At 64.1% G+C, this 20,261-nt stretch overlaps 2 protein-coding genes across 2 annotated transcripts; both read right to left on the bottom strand.

Annotated features, from left to right (window-relative positions):
- GFAP (glial fibrillary acidic protein) lies at positions 1-4,226 on the bottom strand (the record flags this gene model as incomplete). The annotated part of the gene is made up of 9 exons (XM_084300907.1): positions 1-42; positions 406-491; positions 1,076-1,119; positions 1,293-1,513; positions 1,706-1,831; positions 2,479-2,640; positions 2,730-2,825; positions 3,029-3,089; positions 3,763-4,226. The coding sequence occupies 9 exons, from the start codon at positions 4,224-4,226 to the stop codon at positions 1-3; spliced, it is 1,302 nt and encodes a 433-aa protein (XP_084157033.1).
- A 1,405-nt stretch (positions 4,227-5,631) lies between these two features.
- On the bottom strand, positions 5,632-18,157 carry KIF18B (kinesin family member 18B; the record flags this gene model as incomplete). The annotated part of the gene is made up of 15 exons (XM_084301149.1): positions 5,632-5,774; positions 8,031-8,122; positions 8,299-8,394; positions 9,093-9,654; positions 10,446-10,642; positions 11,453-11,568; positions 11,822-11,942; positions 12,252-12,364; positions 12,558-12,632; positions 12,983-13,159; positions 13,394-13,591; positions 15,133-15,243; positions 15,501-15,605; positions 16,094-16,251; positions 17,842-18,157. The coding sequence occupies 15 exons, from the start codon at positions 18,155-18,157 to the stop codon at positions 5,632-5,634; spliced, it is 2,580 nt and encodes an 859-aa protein (XP_084157275.1).
- Positions 18,158-20,261: the final 2,104 nt, after the last annotated feature.

The following is a 20,261-nucleotide window of genomic DNA, read 5'->3' on the forward strand; positions in this document are numbered from 1 at the left end:
CTACGCCACCTCCTTGTGCTCCTGCTTGGACTCCTTGATCACCTGGAGGCAGAGAGAGAGGGACCGCCACCGTCACCCCAGCTCCGGCCCTCCTCCCCTCCTGAGCCTTCCTGGGCTCTGAACGAGCTTGGGGACTGGGACGGGGACGGGGACAGGGACAGGGATGGGGACAGGGATGAGGATAGTTTTCTCTAAGAGCTGCCAGGCTCAGCTCCACCACGGTCTGGAGCCAGCTTGCACCATGCTGGCAGGGCACCAGGATGCCCCGCTCCCTGCCCAGGCTGCTCCTGGGGCTGAGGGATGGTGGCCCCACCTGCGTGATGAGCAGCTCCCTTTGGGGACACCCTGCGGGCAGATGGGGATGGAGGGGAAGCAGCGTGGGAGGCATGGATGAGGACTTCCCACCTCTCCATCTCTGGTCTCCACAGTTTTGACCACGATGGTCCTCTTCAGGTGAGCTTCTGACAGGGATTTGGCGTCCAGGCTGGTCTCTGGGGGATGCAGGCAGGACACGGCAGTGACCCAGTGTCCCGCGTGCGGCCCCTCCACCCATGCACAAGTGTAGGGGCCCAAAGGGAACGTGTTGGGCTGGAAAACCCCAGTGGAAAAACCCATGGCAGTGAGCAGCCCTGGGGACGTGATCAGCCTCAGGGACATGGATGACCCTGGGGACATGGTTTGCACTGGGGACGTGACTGGCTTCAGGATGTGGTTGGCCCTGGGGACACAGCTGGCACTGGGGATAGGATCGGTTTTGGCAATACATTTGGGCTTTGGGATGTGGTTGGCCTTGGCGACAGGGTTGACCCTGGGGGGACAGATGGCATGGTTGGCCCTGGGGACACAGCCACGGCACACTCCTCCCCTCCATCCTGGGGTCCCCTGGGGCACAGGGACCTGGCAGCAGGTTGGTGCCAGGGACAGGACCCTGGAATCCTCATTCCTTGAGATTCGGAGGAAAACATCCCACTCCTTCTGGATGGGGCAGGGCTGGCCAGGATGACACCTCCTCCCAGGGAGCCCCCAGGCCCTCCCGGCCCTCAGACCCCACTCACAGCACCACCATCCTGCCCACCTCGGATCTGCAGGTTGGAGAAGGTCTGCACGGGGATGGTGATCCTGTGGGAGCGATGGGGGCGTCGGGGAGAGTACCATGTCCCCACCACCCCACACAGCAGCTCCGCTCTGCCCAGGGCTGGGGCAGGAGGGCTGGGGGCTGCTCCCCACCCCCAGAGGGACCAGGAGGACGTGGGGATGGTTCGGGGCAGGATGAGGCCCCGCTCTGCCATCACCTGCTCTCCTCGCCCTCCAGCAGCTTGCGGTAGGTGGCGATCTCGATGTCGAGGGCCAGCTTGACGTTGAGCAGGTCCTGGTACTCCTGCAGGTGCCGCGCCATCTCCTCCTTCAGGCTGCGGATGTCCTCCTCCAGCCGCACCACCGTGTCCTGGTAGCCAGCGGTCTCCAGCGCGTAGCGCTCCTCCAGCTCCCGCAGCTGCCTCTCCAGGGACTCGTTCTGGGGGCCGCCAGGGGATGCGGTGCCCTCAGCGCCCACCTCCTTCCAGGAGCGAGGGGCTCCCCACGGTGCCCACCCAGCTCCCACCCCTGACCACTGGCCGTGCCCCCAGCCCAGGGCACAGCTCCTCAGCAGCATCCCCATGGTGGTGGCCCCTGCCCAAGGCTGTGTCCCCCCCTTTGTGGAACCTACCGAACCCCGCAGTGCCTCCAGGTCGCAGGTGAGGGCCTGGAGCTGGCGCCGGTACTCGTTGGCCTCCTGCTTGGCCGCACGCAGGGCCTCCGCGTGCCGGGCAGCCGCGTCTGTCAGGTCTGTGAACTGGGGGGGGGACATGCCATGGGGCAGGAGCATGGGGACATGACCCTGCTCTGCTCCTCGGGAGGGACACGGTCCCAGTGGCACATGCCAGGGGGACCTGTCCCTGCTCCCACAGGAGGGATGTGGCCACGGTGACACAGGAGAAGGGGGCATGTCCCTGCTCCTGCAGGATGGTGGGATAGCGCCATGTGTCACTGGGGACATGTCCCTGCTACCATGGGATGACAGGACAGTGGGTGTGGGGCACCTCATGGAGGCATGTCCCTGATCCCTTGGGGTGGTGGACGTGGGACCCATCCCTGATGGCAGGTGTTACAGGAGACATGTCCCTGCTCTTGCAGGAGGGAGGGATGGTGGTGTGGGATGTCAATGGGAACACGTCCCTGCTCCTATGAGACAGTGCCCGTGGGACCTGTCACTGCAAACACCTCTCTAGGGACTGTGACTCACCAATGGGGACATGTCCCTGCTCCCCCGGGGCCCAAACCAGAACACGGGACATGAGTGGGGACAGCAGGGATGCCAACCCCCCGGTGCCACCACCCTGCAGAGTCACCCAGCCCCGGGAGAGGCTGACCCCCTCCCCACAAAGGTGGCATCCCAGGAGGGGGACGGCACCCACCCGGCAGCCAGGTCCCACCCCGCACCTTGGACTTGTACCACTCCTCGGTCTCCTGCATGTTGCTGGCGGCCATGGCCTCGTACTGGGTGCGGATGTCGCGCAGGGCGGCCGTCAGGTCTGGCTTGCTGGCGTCCACCTCCACGTGCACCCGGTGCCGGGCCAGCTGCTCCTGCAGCTCCCGCAGCTCCTGTGGGGCACCGGGGGTCAGCACAGAGCCCTCTCCCCCACCCCAGTTCCCCCACGGCGTGATGGTGTCAGTGCTGTCAGTGGCGTTACCTCCTCATGCACCTTCCTGAGGAAGGCCAGCTCGTCCTGCAGGGACCCCACGCGGCGCTCCAGGTCCAGGCGAGCCAAGGCGGCGGCATCGACATCCTGCCACCACAAGGAACAGGACAGGAAGGAACGTCCCCAGGGTGGGCTCGGGGCGCTGCACTCCACACCCCTCAGCCCTGCTTGTCCCCATCCCAGCCCTGCCCGGTCCCACCAGGAGCCCCGGTGCTGGGGGGGGCTGAGCCTGGCCCCGCTCATGCCCTGGGGCTGGCAGCATGCAGCCAGGATCCAGCCCTTGCCCTCACCTGCCTGTACGCAGCCAGGGTGCTCTCGGCCTCCAGTCGCAGGGTCACCTCCTCCTGCAGCCTGCAGTGTCGCAGAGAGGCACCGTTACTCATTAGACACCTTTCCTCGTTACTCGCAGTGGCTGCTTGCAGCTCAGGCACAGGCACCCCCCCTTTGGGTCCATGCAGCTCCGTGGTGCTGCCTGCACCCACCCTGTCCCCATGTCTCCCACGCCACACACGTGTCCCTCACGTGTCCCCCGTGTGCCACACATGCTCCCCGCACGTGACCATCTTGGCCCTGCATCCCCACCACGTGCCCTGCGCCCTCATCCCCACCACCTGTGCCCAGAGCCCTACCAGCCCCCAGCTCGGCCCGTGTCCCATGGAGTCACTGTTCTCGGCCCTGTCACCAGCCTGGGGACAGCCTGATCCCCTCCTGAGGTGACCCCGCTTCCCTTCTGGGGTCACCCTGGTCCTTGTCACTGCCTGGACCCCAGGGTGCCCCTGGTCCTGGTGGCCACCCTGATTCCTGGGGACACCTTGGTCCTTGTCACCATCACAGTTCCAGTCACCACCCTGGTCCCCAGGACAACTCTGATCACCATCCCAGTAGCCACCCTGGTCCTGGTGGCCACCCTGATACCAGCCCCAGCGGGTACCTCGATCCCTAGGGACAACCTGGTCTTGGTGGTCCCCTGGTCCCAGTCACCGCCCCAGTCCCCAGGCCAACCCCAAGCGGGGCAGCATCTTACTTCTGCCGAAGATTTCCGAGGTCCTCGGCCAGGTTGTCCCTCTCGATCTCCACGCGGGCCTTGGCGTTGGCCAGCTGCTCCACGTGGCGCCGCAGGTCGCGCAGCTCCTCCTGGTAGACGTCGGCCAGGCGCGAGGGCTCCTGGTCCCGCGCCTGGTTCAGCTCCAGCACCAGCATCTTGTTCTGCTGCTCCAGGAGCCGAACCTTCTCGATGTAGCTGGCGAAGCGGTCATTGAGCTCCATCATCTCCACCTTCTCGTTGGTGCGCGTCTCCCTGAACTCCGAGTTGAGCGCCTCGGCCAGCGAGAAGTCCATCCTGCCCGGCCCGGGGCGGGGGGCCCAGCGGAGGCCCGGCTGCGCGCTGAGGATGCGGGGCCGGCCCGGGGGGCTGCTGGGGAGCCCCCGGCGCACGGAGGTGGCCGAGCCGAAGCGGCGGCCGTAGGAGGACAGCCGCTGGCTCTCCATGCTGAGGGCTGGGCACAATGTGTCCCGGCCCCGGGCGTTTTATGGAGTGTGGGGGCTCCCACCCCTGCCAGCCGCCCCTGGCGCTGGCCATGGGCCAAAGAGCCACAGGGCGAGCACAAAAGCCAGCCTTTGTGGCGCCCGGCAGGGACGGATGAGCCCTGGCAGACAGCCCGGGCGTCACAGCAAGGCCTCCGGCCCCCTGCCCAGACCCCCCTGCCCCAGGGTTTACTCCACGGTCCCATGGGCACTGCCAGCACCCGGGGCGGGAGGCAGAGCAGGACCATGGCCATGGGCACCCGTGGGGCACCGCTGATGCTTGGTGCAGTGCCAGGGGCACCGTGGGTGCTGGCTGGGTGCTGTTTCAGAGAGTGCTCACTGCAAGGGCACGGGGTGTCCCTGAGCCCTGGGTCCTGTCCCCACAGCCACTGACCCAGCTGTGTCTCCAGGTGCTCAATGGGCTGAGGTGTGTGGTGCACAGCCACACACACACCTGCACACACATCCTCATACACACACGTCCATGCACACCCACACGCACAAAGACGCAGCCACGTGTGCACACCTGTGAACGCCTTTTCAGGACACGGATGTGCTCACAGACATGAAAAGGCACCCACATGCACGCACAACTCCCTCTCACTTGTGCACCTACAGATACGCACACGCGTGTCTATCCATGGCCAGGCACACACGCACAGGGGTGCACTTGCACGTCCTCCCCCATACGTACACACACACCACGTGCAATGCAGCTACACACATGCATGACATGAGTGTGCAACAGCATGCACAGACACACACGTGTTGCTTCCCTGAACATGCGTGCACGTTGCACGCCCTTAGCAGTGCACACACACAATTGCTCCTCCCAAGCACATGCATGTGGTGTGCAGTGCAGTGCAGACAGACGTGCATGGCCACCCCATATGTGCACATACATGTGTGCACAAGCACGTGCACGCCCACCCGGCCGTGCGCGCGCGCGCGCACACACACACACACACACACATCCACGCACACACACACACACACACACACACAGACACACACACACACACACACACACATCCACGCTCACACTGCCCGTGCTGACCCCCAGAACAAGCCCTGGCTGAGCACCCAGGCGCCACAGCCCCGTTCCCCATGGCTGAGGCACCCCGTGGGATGCCTGGCAGCGAAGGTAGGCTGCTAATTAAAGCTGCTTTTAATTAGCCATCTGAAGCCTCCCAAGTCCGTTCCAGCCCAGTGAGGCTGTTAAGGGCGCTGGGCAGCGCCTGCCCCTCGCTGGGGCCTGGCTGGGGCTCGGGGCACCGCGTCCTGCTCCCAGCCCCGGGCCTGATCCTGCACACGCGTGTGCACGGCCTTGTCCCCGCCGCCACCCCCTGCACTGGCCTCACCGGGGTGCTCACACGTGCGCCAAGGCCGAGGGGGGGCTTTCTCCCCGCACCGGTCCCTGCGGCCGGGTGCCAGGGCTGCATGAAAGGGGCTCTGTGTGCCGGCGGGCGCAGGCCCGGCATGGCAATGAGGGGGCTTTGTGCGAGCCCGGCCCTGCCGGGAAACGCGGGGCTCAAGGCCGCGGTGACGGGCACAGGGCCACTGCCGACCTCAGCCCTTGTGAGCTGCTGCGGTGTGGCCATAAAGTGGGGTTACGGGGCTTGGGGACATCCTGGGGACAAGCCGGCGTTGGAGGGGACTGTGGTGCAAGGGGTGGGCTGGAGAGTGTTTTGGGGACCTGGGGATGTAAGGGACACGTGGTGGCATCGAGGGTGGCCGGAGGCAGCGGGTCCCTGGGGTGCTGGCTGGGGACACTGCAGTGGTGGGGACAGGCCTGGGCGGCTGGCAGCTAGGTGGCAGCCGATGGCTGGGAAAGCTCCCGGCCCGCCGGGTGGGGACGGTGCCAGGTCCCACTGGGCCATGTCCCAGGCGGACTGGGGAGATGCACCGGTGGCACTGGTGGCACGCTCAGGGACAGCCTCCTGTCACCACCGCCCCGAACACCCCACAGCTCCCTGCTCCCAGCCCGATGCTGTTCCCACACTGAGGATCCTCGGTCAGGTGCTGCCGGTATCAGGATGGGTTTTATACCCACGGAACCGTTGTGGTGCACGTCCGCACCCCATAGGTGCCGGGAGCTGCCTGCTGTCCCCAGCCAGCTGGAACAGGGACCCCCCTGAGGACATGCATTGGGGGGGGCTCTGCGTCTCTGCAGCCTTTCCCAAACCCACTGGGAGAGCGCAGGGTGCCCGGCCGGCCCCCACTCGGTTCCCCGGAGATTTATTTTCTCCCAGCTCCTACGCAGCCGGGATCAAAGCGCTGCTGCCTCTTGCAGAAAGCTGTCACTCCCAGCGCTGCAGGGATGCAGATCTGGGCTCTCCCCCCGCCTCCCCGTTCCCCTCTTAATGAGAGGAACGAACTCAGAGCGGGCTGGAAGTTTTAATTAGAAGCTTCCAGCCTCCGAGAAGACAAAGGCGAGAGCTGCGGCTGCCAGCCAGCGAGCAAAGTAGGGCAGGAGGAGCCGGTGACCCCAGTCCCCACGGGGAGCAGCCTGCGCAGGACGGTGCTGCTGGAGCAGGGCGAGGGCCGCAGGTTAAACGCAGCCGCCTGGCCCAGAGCCCACGCGGCTTCTGTGACCTCTGCCGGGGCCCTCACCACTGCCGGTGGCCCCAAGGAGCTGGAGCAGGCACCGGGGTACGTCACAGGGCCCAGCAGTGTCGTGGCAGGGTGGGGAAGTAGGACAGGGCACGGGGGACAGCTGCAGGGGCGATGCTCTGAGTTCTGCCCCAGAGCTGGGGTTGCGGCAGCAGCAGGAGCAAGGGACCCAGCAGGAGCCAGGGCTGGAGCTTCAGCAGGGGGAAGACAAGGCAGAAACGCCCCTGAAAGCACTCAAAGTGGGAGGAAGGACGGGGCAAGAAGCTGCCCCCCACCCATCCCCACACCAAGACCCAGAGCAGGGGCCTGCCCCCCCCCCCCGGCACCTCCCCTGCAGGGATGGGAGATGGGGCTGAAGCCTTGGGGCCGAAGATGGAAGCCACGGGGAGCCTGCCCCTGGGGGCCAGAGCCTTTTCCAGGCCCACTTCGGAAGGAGCCAAAACCCAACCACTGCTCCCTGCGCGAGGCGGAGGCGAGAAGAAGCAGCCACACGTCTCCCCGCGCCCCTCTGGTTTTAAGCTTAAAGATTTATTAAAAGCGTGTTAGTTCTTAGCATCACCCATCTGTTAGCACTCGACACCCCGGCGCGGAGTAGAGAGGGGCTGAGAGGGAACAGCAATAATCCATCTGCTACAAAAATACGCGGCGCTGCGCCCGGGGAGAGCAGGCGCGAGGCAGGAGGCAGCTGGGACCCCCCAGTGGGGGGAGCTGGAGGGTGGCAGGGGAGGTGGCCCTTCTGCGAGGAAGGAGATGATAGGGCCCAGAGGAAGAAGTTTGGCAGCTGGGTTTGGGCCCCCAGGAGAGGACTGGGCCATACTGGGAGCCATCAGCACAGGAGTTTTGGGGCTGGCAGTGTGGGGGCAGTGGAGGCGCTGCCGCGCGCTGTCAGCTCCTTGGTGCTGTGCTTGCTCTTCCAGCTAAGACCACGCCGAGGATGCTCTGAGGAGAGAAACAGGAGAGGAGGCGATGAGGCAGCTCTGGGGCAAAACCTGAAAGCCAGGCCCCCTCCTGAAGGGGATCCCAGCACTGCCAGCTCTGTCCCCCTTTACAATCCACTGCAAGCACCCCCTGCCCTTCCCCCAGGGAATATAAATTATATTGCCCCCAGCAGGCTGAACTTCACAAGAGGGGTGCCTGGCTGGGTGGGGGGCTCACCTGGGATGCTCGGGGGCTGCGCCGACCTCTGGCTGCTGCTGGAGAGCTGGCCAATTCTGCTCTGGAGCCCACCCAGCGAGCACGAAGTGGTGCTGTGAAAGAAAAAGGGGACACAAAGGGAGGGCCGTCTTAAATGCCAGGCTCAGGGCAAACCTGGCTGGCCCCCATCCTCCCCAGCTGGCCGCAGGCAAGGAGGGGGCTCCAAGCCCCCAAGGGGAGCAGCCCCCAGCCCTCGCAGAGCACTCCTAGCCCCCATCTATTGTCTCACCTCACCGCTCGCCTCCGCTTCCGCGCAGATGCTTTGGAGACAGAGGAGGGCTTGGGGATGGAGGAGCCCCTCGCGGCGAACACCGGGACGGAGGCCCTGCAGCCAGGGAGGAGAGGGTCAGCACTGGGGGGCCTGACCTGACCGCCTTGCTGGGAGCAGAAGCCACACACAAGCAGGACAGCAGCCCAGTTTGCAGCCCCAGGGGAAATGATCCAAACACAGTTAAAACCTCAAAAGATCGGCACAGGAGGAGGCAGCAGCTCCACCACCACTGCTCCCCGAGACACTCATGGTCGCACCATCCCCTGTGCCTCAGTTTCCCCAGCTGCCCTCTGCAGGAAATGTTCCCTCAGGTCTCCCACGTTACCTCAGGCATCACGACCTCTTCCCAGCCGGCCACCCAGTTCAGCAGAAGCACTGGCAATCAAGGCAATGCTGCACAGCCCCGCTCCTCACCCCAACCTCTCCTTAGGTAGAGGCACTGCCCCACCTGCTTCCCAAGAAGTACTTGGGGCTCAAGAAGCCACCTGGAGGATACTTCTCCCAGTCCAAAGGGAAAAAGGAAAAGGAGGAATAGATTCTTTGGAATACTTCTTCTGTCTGAGCAAGCCATTCATGCACAGGCTCAGCCCACTGCTTGCAGCCTGTTTTCTGCTCTATCTCCCCTCCTAGCCCAGCTGCAGGGATCCACAAAGGCTCTGTGGTGCAGTTAACTCAGAAAGCAAGATCAGGGAGGGGGAAATCCCCAGCCATGCAGGCAGCCCATCCACGAGCCTGGGCACAGCAGCACTAACCTGGGCACGAAGGGGCCACCCTGCTTGTTTAAGAGGCACTGGGCATTCTCCCAGCCAGGGAATTCGGGCAGGTTGAAGGTGTCTGGCTTGGCCACGCCAGGTGAAACGATGTCCTCGGAGAGGTCAAAAGTCCTGTTCAGGTCACGGGCAGCCAGGACAGTCGGGGTGCAGCAGTTCTGGGCAGCCGATGTCATCAGGGGCACGCGTCTTTTGGTGACTGTCAGCGGGCAGATTTTGGGGGTGCAACTCCGCAGCAGCTGGGAGGATTTGGCCTCTTTGAAGCAGGGCGTGCGCGGGCTCTGCATCGCCTCGGGAGCCTCCGCTTCTCTCCTGGATCCCTTCCGTAGGCCCAGCGGGGAGGATTTCCTCTGGCGCTTCGCCTGCGTTTTGAGGCTGTGGGGAGTTTCCAGCCTGGAAGCACTGCTCATCTCAGACCTCCTCCTCTTCCTCACCAGGCCAGGAGCTGCCAGCGTGGGACTGGAGAGCGGAGCAAGCTGCTGCAAGCGCCGCAGAGCTGCCCTGGTCAAGGGGACGCCGGGCTCAGCAGCAGGCGTGGTGGCTGCTGCCATGGCTAAAGGAGAGAAGCGAGAGTCAGCCCTGCCCGCAGCGGGTCCCAGGCATCCCCAGCACCTCCTTCTGTCCCCGGCACAGCTCCGAGGTGCCTGCCCAGCCCTAGCTGTGAGCCCAACAGCAGCAGTTTGCCAGCAGGTTTTGCCATCAAACCGTGCTCACACGAAACCCAGAGGGAGAGGCAGCGTAAAGCCCGATGTCTCATCAAACTACAGGCACCGGACTGGTTCCAAAGCAAATGCCCCGTGGCAGTGCCCTGTCTGTCCCTAAGAAACGGGGTCTGCAGAGTCCACAGCTTCACTGCTGGGTTCCTGCCGTGGCACTGAGGGTGTGGAGGAAGAGCTCAGCACTGCTCAGACACAGGCTGTCAGCTGGGAGACTGCAGCTGGGCTGACTTGGGCAAACGTACCAAGGAGTAAACAAGACTAGAAAAGATGAGAATCCGAGCTGCTGCTTTAGTCTCGTGGACAGAAATATCGCTCACGTTTAAGCTGACTCGTGCACACATGCTGAACTCCCCCAGGACAAGTGCTGCTCACTGCTCCTACCGTGCCCCGGGCTGCCAGAGATGCTGGCTGGCCTGAAACGCTCGGCAGCAGGGCTGGGAGCTGCTCTCGGAGTTCCCCGCCAGGCACCGTGTCAGGAGGAAACTCAGCTCTCGGCCTGTGCCCACGGCTGGGAGCTGCACCCTCCCACAAGCATCTCCTCCAAAGCACCCCTCCAGCACATGCTGTGCCCCGAGGAACGGGAGCGGGGACAGCACCAACTGTCCCAAATCCTTACTGTCACAGCCTTGCTGTGTCCCCTGGGCATCTGCGGGTCCGTTCGGCAGCGGGGCTTGCTCCAGGCTTGCACCAGCCTCCTGGTGCACCAGGCGCTCCAGTTCCTCGAATTCAGAGACCATGTCAGGAGTTAGGAGGTTGGCAGCCTTCAGGAGGGAATACTGCTTTCGGGCAACACTCAGGATAGCAGCCACGAGCCTGGCACAGAGAGGGACACGGTGTCAGGTGAATGGACCCGGCCCAAGGCAACCCCTCTGCATCCAGACCGAAGAAGCAATTCACAGCTGAGCTTGGGTCAGCATCACCCAGACCAGAGGCTCAGCACCACCAGCATCACCTCAGGGACCTGCTCGAGGCGGGGCAGAACCCATTAGTACAGGTTTGGGCAAAGATGGGCAAACTTTGAGGCTGTGAGGTACCGAAGCTGTAAATCTAGCGGAGGACCGGAGCCACAAGGTGCGCGTTCACCTGGTGGTTACAAGGAACACAACGGCACCCGTGCCCTTTCTGCCAGGCTTCAGGCACTCGTTAGCTCAGATAGAGGCAGACAGAGATCCAGGCACACGCTGAGGCCAGCCTCCCTCAAGAGACCTTTCTAGAGAGGTTCGTTCTGCCAAGATGCTTGGGGCAGAGACATCAGCAGATGGTGCCGCGGGAGCCCTGCCAGGGCAGGACCTTGGGGAGCCAAGGCAGGAAAAAAAGACTTTGCAGAGGTAATTTCAGGACTGACAATTTGCACTTAAGGCTCCTGCAGCTGCTGTGCCTGGAAACCTCCCTCTGTCCATGGAAATGGCATTTCCAGGAGATCATCCCACGGGATTAGATCCCTGGGAGCTAAATCTGTTCCTTCACACACGGCAGTGTCTGCAAGCAGAGACCTGCTCCTGCAGCCGTGTGGGCTGTCCCTGGGGGGGCTGCATGCAGCAGGAGGGTGGACAACACATCTTGTGTGGGAAACAGCACCCGCAGGCAGGAAGGGGCACGTGGGGGCAGCACGAGGACACTCACGTTTCTGTCTGGCTGCTGGACAAACTCTGTGGAAGGCAGCTTGGTTTCCTCATTCCCGGCTGGAGATCTGTCCCATCAGTTGCTCTGGGACTCCTGGGAGGAGTTTCCTCTGGAGCCTGGAGCAGTCATCCAGAAATGAGAACTTCTCTAGCCCAAGATTAGTTCATATCTCAACTGAGTCTGACCCCCACAAACTGTTATGTGGGAAGTTAAGAGGTTTTGCTAGCAACTTGCAGCTCACGCTGAGCCAGGACCCCACAGCCCAGCTGAGCTCCTGCCTTCTCCAAGCACGCCAGCTGTACCCCAAGTGTGTCTGAGCCCCCAGCTTGTTGTGCCAAGCCCTCGCATGCTGCACTCCCCTTCTCTCACCTCCTCCTCCCGTTCCAGCTGTGGCTGAGCAGCCTGTCCAGCTCCCAGCTCCTGCTGCCCTCCATCGCTCATCCCTTGAACACCCAGGGCTGAGCACATCTTTGGGACAGCTTCCTCCAACCTACAGCAGTCAGAGAGAAAGTCACTGAGCCAGAAGATCCATTGAGAAAACCATCACGTTTGACTAAGAAGTTTGGGCATGGATCAACCAGGACAAGACACGGCCTTTGCAGCACAACTTCCCTTGGAGCTTGCACGCTGTGGTCCCTCAGGCCCGTAACTACACCTCAGCGTGGTCAGGATGACGACACGCTGGTGGAAGAAGCTCCTGGGATGACACCTGGGCTGTGACCAGCTCTGGAGCTGTGCAGCCCTACTTGGCACAGGGGATGCCAGGACCCAGCAGCTCTGCCCCAATTCCTTGCCTCACCTGGGCAACCCCGCTGGGCTCGAGCTAGGGGCAGCCAGCGGTGCTGGTGGCTGCTTCTCTGCGTCCCGGGCGGTGTCCTCATAGGCACGGAGCTTCGCCCGCAGATCTGCCACCTGCAGGGAGGGATTAGCTGCTGCACAGCTGGCTCTGTGAGCCCAGGGAGCTCAGAGCTCCCCGAGAAGCTGACGCCACTTTCCCAGTGGGCAGCACTGCCACACAGCTCAGAGAGGACCACAGAGCTCAGAGGCGCACGTCCCAAGCAAACCACGGCTAAGGACAGTGCCCCCCTCCCTGCCAGCACCTCACCTCTGCTTTCAGCTGCTCGCAGATCACGGCGTATTTACTGATGTGGCAGTCGAGGCTGAGGACGTTGCTCTTCAGCTGCAGAGACAGGGACGAGTGGGAGGTTAAAGAAGCACTGGGCAGCACACACCCCTCAACCAGAGCTGGAGCAAAGCCTGCTCCCGAGTGGCTGCAGTGGGCACCACCAGTGCTCAGGGACCTGCTGTGCCAGCCACGAGCCCTGGGCTCTAGGCTGAGGGGCTTTATCACAAGACCAGGCACTCAGCGTCCTCAGCCTCATCCTGCCTGGAGCAGCCCCCGTGGCTGGATGCTGGAGCACAGAGACACCTCCTAACCTACCCCAGGTACCAGGGCACGTTGCAAAACCCAGCTCCTTCCCACCCACCCCCAGCAGCTCCCCAAACCACAGCAGGTCACGAGGTCCTCACCGACAGCTTGATCTCCTTGGCCCGGTTGGCGTACTTGAGCGTGTTGTAGGTGTCCTCGTAGGCCAGCGCGGAGGGGCTCACGGCAGCAATCATGATGGTGCGGCAGTTCCCTCCGATGGAGTCCTTCAGCAGGCGCGTCAGCTTGCTGTCCCGGTACGGGATGTGGGTCTTCTTGCTCTGCACCGAGAGATCAAAGGGCTGCTCAGCTTTTGGGACCTGCGTGCTCAGCCCCAAGTCCCGCACCACAAGGGCACGGCCACGCTCATCCCACTGCACCTTTCACAGCCCAGCCCAGGCTGCCAGCCCCACCACAGCAGCAGAGCCATCAGCCCTGGCACTCGAGGACCCCCCTCGCACCCACCTGCCCTGCAGAGCCATAGCCCAGTGGGGCCATGCAGGGAACAGCCTTACCTTTGCGTCAGCCAGCGCGTTGATGACGTTGATGAGGGCCAGCAGCGAGCGGTTGATATTGGCACCTTCCCGGAGCCGTTCGCCCCGGGTGTTGGTGACCGAAGCTCGCTCCGAGCCTGCCAGGTCGATCAGGCTCATCTTGGCTACTTGCAGGTCCTGAGCGAGGCCGACAACACGGTCCTGCTGCTTCACGTAGATCTGTGAAGAAAGAGAACCGCGAGGCTGCAGCTCAACAGGGCAGGTGAAGCTACCAGCTGGAGGCAGCTTCACCCGTAGGACAAGGTGTCAGCGTGTATAAAAGGATGGTGAAATGGATTACAAAGGCCAGGAGATGGGGCAGGGTTCAAAGAGGATCCCAGCACACTGAGAAGACAAGCCAAGACTCTCTGATGGCCTGGGTAGCAAAGCCACAGGAGGGATCCAACAGGGATTGACAGAGCTATGGGAAGTGATCGGCATTTCCGTGTGTGTGAGCAGCGCACAGCTGGTCGGGTCCCCAAAGGACACAGCCAACGGGGAGCCCTGGTGCCACCCGGGAAATGCTCGCAGCATCTCAGCCTCAGCCCCAAATCTGGCCGTGGATTTTGCCTCCAGAAGGTTGCTTGGAGATGATCACCACGGTACATGCTGGGAAACCCAAAGCTGACAGGGGCTGCGAGCCCCCAGGCACAGCCTTGCAGCCCCTGGGAGCATTCAGGCAGGGTTCTCAGTGCTGAGCCCAGGTCCTGGCTTACGTGGGCAAGGCAGAACTCAGCCAGTGAGACTGCAGCGCTGCTCCACAGCTTCCCCTTCTGCAGGCCTAGAGATCCCCCAGGAGCAGCAGACACCTCTCCCACCACCCCGTAACATCCTCAGCAGGCTGCTCGCCCCCCTGCCCAGCTGCCTGCCACGGGCCAAGAGACGTCCACGCTGGAGGTGCCACTGATGGCAACCAGTCGTGCGTCCTCACGCAGAGCCCAGCTCCTCCACAGCCCCTGCTCCAGCTGCCGGGAGGCAGAGCTGGCAGCGGGAGGGCAGCCTTCCAGTGCCACTAATGGATTCGCAGCAGGCAGGAGTCCAGCGCCCACCGCCGTGCCCAGCTGGGGAGCCGGCTGGGAAGCCATCCAGACACCTGGACTTCCCCTGCAAGCAGCCACGGGCAAGGCACCAGGTTCACACTGAAATTACAGTCAGAGTCCTCAGTCTCCCCACGCAGCCGTGACGGCCCTGCTAATTCAGGGGAGGGCCTGGCTGGAATTGAAATCAAGCGGCAGGTTTGTGCGGGAGAGCACCAAGGAAGCAGGAGCAAAACTTACAGAGCAGGGAACAGAACTCCTGGCTCAGAGCTGAGGGGGATGACGGGGCAGAAAACGCGCCTGCCCCCGTACTTGCAGGGAGGCACAGCCCCGAGGCAGGTCCCCCCTTGCTCTAGGTCAGGTTTGGGTACATCTGCCTGCAGCTTGCACACTCAGCCTGCTATAGTCCAAAGCAGCAAGTGGGTTTTCAGCCCCTGGGGGGTGTAACACCAAGCTGGGCCTGCTGGGACTGCTGGCTGGGGGGTGCAGCCACCAGCACGACCAGTACACTCTGTCCCAGTGAGGAGCAGGCTAAGAGGCCTGCCCAGCCCCGTGTCCCCTCTTCTCAGAGCCACAGCCGTGTTGATTTTCCCTGCAATTCACCAGGAGCAGCGATAACGACCCTGCTGGGCTTGCCTCCTATCTCCCGCTCAGCACAAAGCCTGCTCAGCCAGCAGCCCTCACCTGGAACACGGCGTGCGAGCGGGAGGAGGTGGCGTTGGCGTCTGTGGGGTGCTGCGTCCGGTTTTTGTTGCCGTTGGCCAACATCTCCAGGAGCTGCTCTGCCGATTTGGGCTGGAGGAGAACACAGAGAGGCAGGGATCAGCAGGCTGGGCGCCCCCTACACAGGCACCGAGACAAGCTGACATGGAGCAATGGCAACGGCTCAGATGAAAGGCAACCCACTGCTCTGCGGGGTTCGCTTCAGCTCGGGGTCATGTTTGCTGCTAGGAGCTGCACAGAAAGCACAGCCCCTGCCTTCCCTATGTTTGTTTCCAGAATTGGTTTAGCCGCAGCACCGCTCAGAACCCGTGCCCATCTTTTACACCCACCTGATGGAAGGAGAGGCCCTGGACCACGACTCCTTTCTCTGGGTCCTCCCGGATCGCCAAGGGGCCCTTGGGCTCCAGCAGGTCGTGAATCTGCTCGTTGTAGACCTAGAGGGGGGAGCCCGCAGTGAGGCTGAGCTCTGCTCCCCCAGCAGCGAGCAGAGAGAAGCTCCAAGCACCAGGATCACACCCGACCTGATCAGACACATCCTCCCCCCCACCACAACGCCCTGCAGGCCACTTCCCAGGCCTGACACGGAGCAGCCGAGGGTGCTCTAAATGCAGAGGACGGCTCTCGAGGGCTTTGCTTGCAAGTCACCGTGCCAGCGCTCCCCTGCAGCCCTCAGAGCCGGGAGGAGCAGATTGCTATGCAGACCGCAGGCAGCGCGGCGTGTCGGCGAGCAAGAGAAACTTCCCGGGCTCCAGGTGGGGGAGAGGCAGGGAGGAACCAGCAGCACCAGTTCACCCAGCTGCTCAGGTGAGCCTGGTTCCAGCAGCTCTCTGGGCCCCGGGGGCACTTGGGGGTCTGCGCCAGCCCTGCCTGGTAGCAGGGGAGCCTCGGAGGCAGGAGGGGACGCGGCGCGGGCACGGCGTACCTCCTGGTAGGAGACGAGCACCTCGCAGCTCTTCTCGTCCTTTCTGGCTTCGATCCTCTTGTACAGCTCCACCATGGTGAGGTACATGATGCCAGGGCTCTGCTCCGAGCCCAGCATGGTGTAGGTTTTCCCCGCTCCCGTCGCCCCGTAAGCAAACACTGGGAAGAGGAAGGGCGGACGTTTGAAGCTGTCGTTACCAGGAGCCGCGCAACGTTCCTGCAGCAGCCCCTGCAGCAGGGCTGGGGTCACTCCCTGCCTTCGGAGAGACCAGGCAGAGCGGTTCAATAGTTAATTATCCTCAGCACTGCCTGCACTCTCCTCTAGTGCAATTTCTTCCTAGTTTCAGCTGTCAGCATCTCTAATTTAGCAGATAAAGACAGAACGAGTCCCCAAACCGTCACCCATTTAGACACTTTGAGGCCATACTCGAGTCACCCTTTAACCCTCCCTTTAACAAGCTGAGCAGCCCCAGCTCCCTGCCTCTCGCTGGAAGGTGTTTCTTTTTCCAGACCTTGCAATTCATCTCATTTTTAACCCCGGTCTTTCAACACCATTTCTGAAGCATTAACATCAGAGCAGGCCACACTAATCTAGAGAGCCTCAGCCCTTCTCCCCCATTAGCGACACTTTGTGAGCGCCTCATTTGAGGATCCGGGCTTTGTTTTATGCAGAGAGAGACGCGAGACATGCCTGCCAGGTGGGCACGGTGACAGAGGCAGCCTTCAGCAGCTCGCCGGGGAGCCAGGAATAGCATCCTCCGGTCCCGCTGCCCAGCCCGGCGCATGATGAGACAGGAGAGCGGCCGTCTCCCGCTCGGTGCCTGCCTGGCAGCAGTGACATGCTCGTTACGCCGCTCCTCTGACAGCCCGCGAACCGCACGAGGATCCGCAGCGTCGGGCGAGGAGCTTGCAGAGCCGGTCCTTATGTGCTGCCAGCCTGGGAGACGTGCAGGGGGCACGGCAGCCCCCCCAGAGCCCCGACACGCGGGCGCCTCACCTGGGCTCCTGCTCTGACGCTCAGCGGGTGCCCCCCAAGCACCGCTGGGGGGTGAGGGCTCTGCCCATCGCAGCCTTTTGGGATGGGAAAGGATGGCAAAACCAAAGCAGCCTTTGCACTGTGAGTCCGCTCCACCTCCTGCTGCTGTCCCAGCCCCAGCACAGGCTGTCTGCCCCCAAAATGCCACAAACACCTGGGAAATGCCTGCCCGAGCTCACTGCCTCTAGCAGCGCCCTTTTCCCTCGGACATATCGCATCTCCTACAGTGCTGAGCACCATCGTGGCCCTCACAGCTCTGCTGGCTGTGGCCCCAAAAGGGCGCAGAGCCCTGGCTGCTGCCCCCCATAGCAGCACAGCCATCCCTTGGTCACACAGCTCCTGTCACCCACGCAGCACGTGGCTCGCTGTGTCCACAGCTTACTCCAGCCACCCTTAGCACCCAACCCCCCCCCTCCACAAACCATCTCCCACTACACCTCAAGTTTGTTTTATCCTCCTTGACCTGAGGAGTCCACTCAACACTTTTGTGCCAGGAACACCCCAGTCCACGCCTCCAACCACCCCCAGCTCATCGCCACTGCTTGAGCTATCCCATTAGCCCCAAAAAACCCAGGTGTGAGAAGAGAGCAGCAGCCACCTGCCCCCTTGGGGACGTCCCCACATGGTGACCGGCAGCACGAGGACCGCATCCTGGCCCTGCTGAGCCCACCCAGGTGGCATCACATGGGGTGGAGGCGCTGGCCGGGCCTTACCAGAGCAGTTGTAGCCATTGAGGACGCCGTCCAACACCTCCCGCGTGGTGTGCTGGAACACCTCCTCCTGCGTGGCCCCCTCCCCGAAAACCCGGTCGAAGACGAACTTCAGGTCCTTGCCCCGGTGCTTGGCCCCGCGGCCGGGCAGCGCGGTGCCGGGGGGGCCGCTGGGCTCCTCGGGGTCGAAGACGAGGATGTGCTGGTCGACGACGTGCAGCACGGCGTGCGCAGCCCCCTCCCGCTCGCAGGGGTTTGGGGGCCGCACGCGCACCACCACAGCCACGGTGCCCTCCTCGGGCGGGGGTCCCAGCGCCATGGGGCCGGGCAGGACACAGCCCGGGGGGGCCACACGCTGCGGGGGAAAGGGGTCAGCCCCGGGGCAGAGACAGAGTGGGGGGACCCCCACACAGCAGCCCCAGCTCCCACCTCCCCAAATTCCTCCCCATCAGTGCCACCCCTCCCCTGGTGCCCCCGTTCACACAGCTGGGGCCTAACCCACCCCAAGGGCCCTATGGGGTCTGCCCCTCCCATCCCCTGTCCCCTCCCTCCAGGGCCCTTCCAAACCCCCTCCAGGTGCCCTGTGACCCCCAAACCCCCACCCCTGCTTTGGGCCCTAATGCTGACCCCTTCAGGCCCTATAGGGCCGGAACACAAACACATGTATGTACGTATGGCCCCTTGTGGGGCCCTACAGCCCCTCACCGGGCCCTATGCCAACCCCTCAGGGCCCTATAGCCCCCCCCGAGCCCCGTACTGACCTCTTAGGGCGCGATACCAACCCCCGGGCCCCAGACTTACCCTTTAGGAGTTACAGCGGCGCCTCTAGGCCTTATGGCTCCTCTCCGCGCCCTACACCGACCCCTTTTGTGCCCTACAGCCCCTCCTTGGGGCCCTATCCCCACCCCTTTGTGCCTTATGACGACCCCTTGGGGCCCCACAGCCCTCCTTGGGGCTCTGTACAGACCCTTTGGGGCTCTGTACAGACCCTTTGGGGCCCCGCACCGCCCCGTTGGGTGCCCCCAGCCCCGCTGTGAGCCCCCAGCCCCCCACACACGGCCCCCGGCCCCTCCGCCCCCCTCCCCCGCCACTTCCGCCCCTCCGTGTTCAAACCACCCGGCAACCCCCGCCCGCCCTCCTGATTGGCCGCTCGCTCCGCCGCCTCCCATTGGCTCCCCCGCACCACGTGCCCCCTTCCCTCCCGCGCGGAGCCTCACGGGAGTTGTAGTCCCGCCGTGCCCCGTCCCGGTGGGCGCGGGGCGCCGCCATGTCGGGGTCCCGGGGGCGCTGCCGGGGCTCGTCCCGTGCTCGCCCCTTCCCCAGGCGGCAGCCCCGGGTCGCCGCTCCCCGCCTCCCCTCCCGGCTCGTGGGGGCTGAGAAAGTTGCACTGGGGGTCCCCAGCCCGTCCCCGCAGCCACCCCATGTCCCCAGGGTCCACCGGGCGATGTCCCCACGCCCGCCGCCACTTCTCGAGAGGTGTCCCCGTGTCCTGTCCCCATGTCCCGTCAACCACACTCCCGTGGGACCCCGCCACAGGGACAGCGAGCCCCTGAGGGGTCAGACATCCTGGCAGCCCCCCGAGGGGACAGGCGGGACCCTGCCTCTGGGCAGGACCCTCTGGGGACACCTTGGTGGCATCGCCGCATCACCCCCAGCCTGGCTCCCACGGGGACACCGGCACCCGGGGACAGGCTGCAGCCACCCAGAGGGGACGTGGGCCCCTCCTGGCACCCCCATTTCCCTCTGTGGGGCTCTTGGGGACGTGCCCCAGGAAGGCCACGAGGCCACGGGATGCCGTCCCCAGGGCTGGGAACACGGCTGTGCCCGACGCGGGGACAAAGACAGCACACGGGGGAGGTCACAGCTCTGCTTTACCGTGGAGTCGCCCGGGACCGGGCAGCGGTGGCCCCCCCAGCACAGCCCCAGCGCGGGGTGGGGGCACCCATAGGGCTCCTGTACATATCTACAGCCCGGCGCGCCCGCGGCGGGGACCGTGGGGCCAAGCAGGTCACAGCCAGGGGACACGGGGTGGGAAGGGGCAGCGCAGGGCATCCCCCGGCTCCTGCCTGCCCGCCGCCCCTCTGCTCCCCCAGCCCCGAGTTAGCAGCGTTGGGGTGAGCGGGCGGGGGGGAGCGGGGTTTTGGGGCCCCACAGCCAGCCGGGGTGGACGTCCCGGACCTCAGCGGGGGGACACCGCGGGGCTGGACAGCAGCAAGGGGACGCCGTGGGGCTGGACAGCAGCAGGGGGTGGCCGTAGGGCTGCACAGCAGTTGGGGGGAGGCCGTGGGGCTGGACGGAGGACGGGGATCCCATGGGTCCGAACCATGGCAGAGGGATGCTGTGGGGCTGGGTGGGCGTCGGGGGGTGCCGTGGGGAGATGCCGTGGGGCTGGACGGCCGCGGGGCGATGCTGCGGGTCCAGGC

This window comes from Netta rufina, assembly GCF_964035555.1.
Source record: "Netta rufina genome assembly, chromosome: 24".
Taxonomy (NCBI): Eukaryota; Metazoa; Chordata; class Aves; order Anseriformes; family Anatidae; genus Netta; species Netta rufina.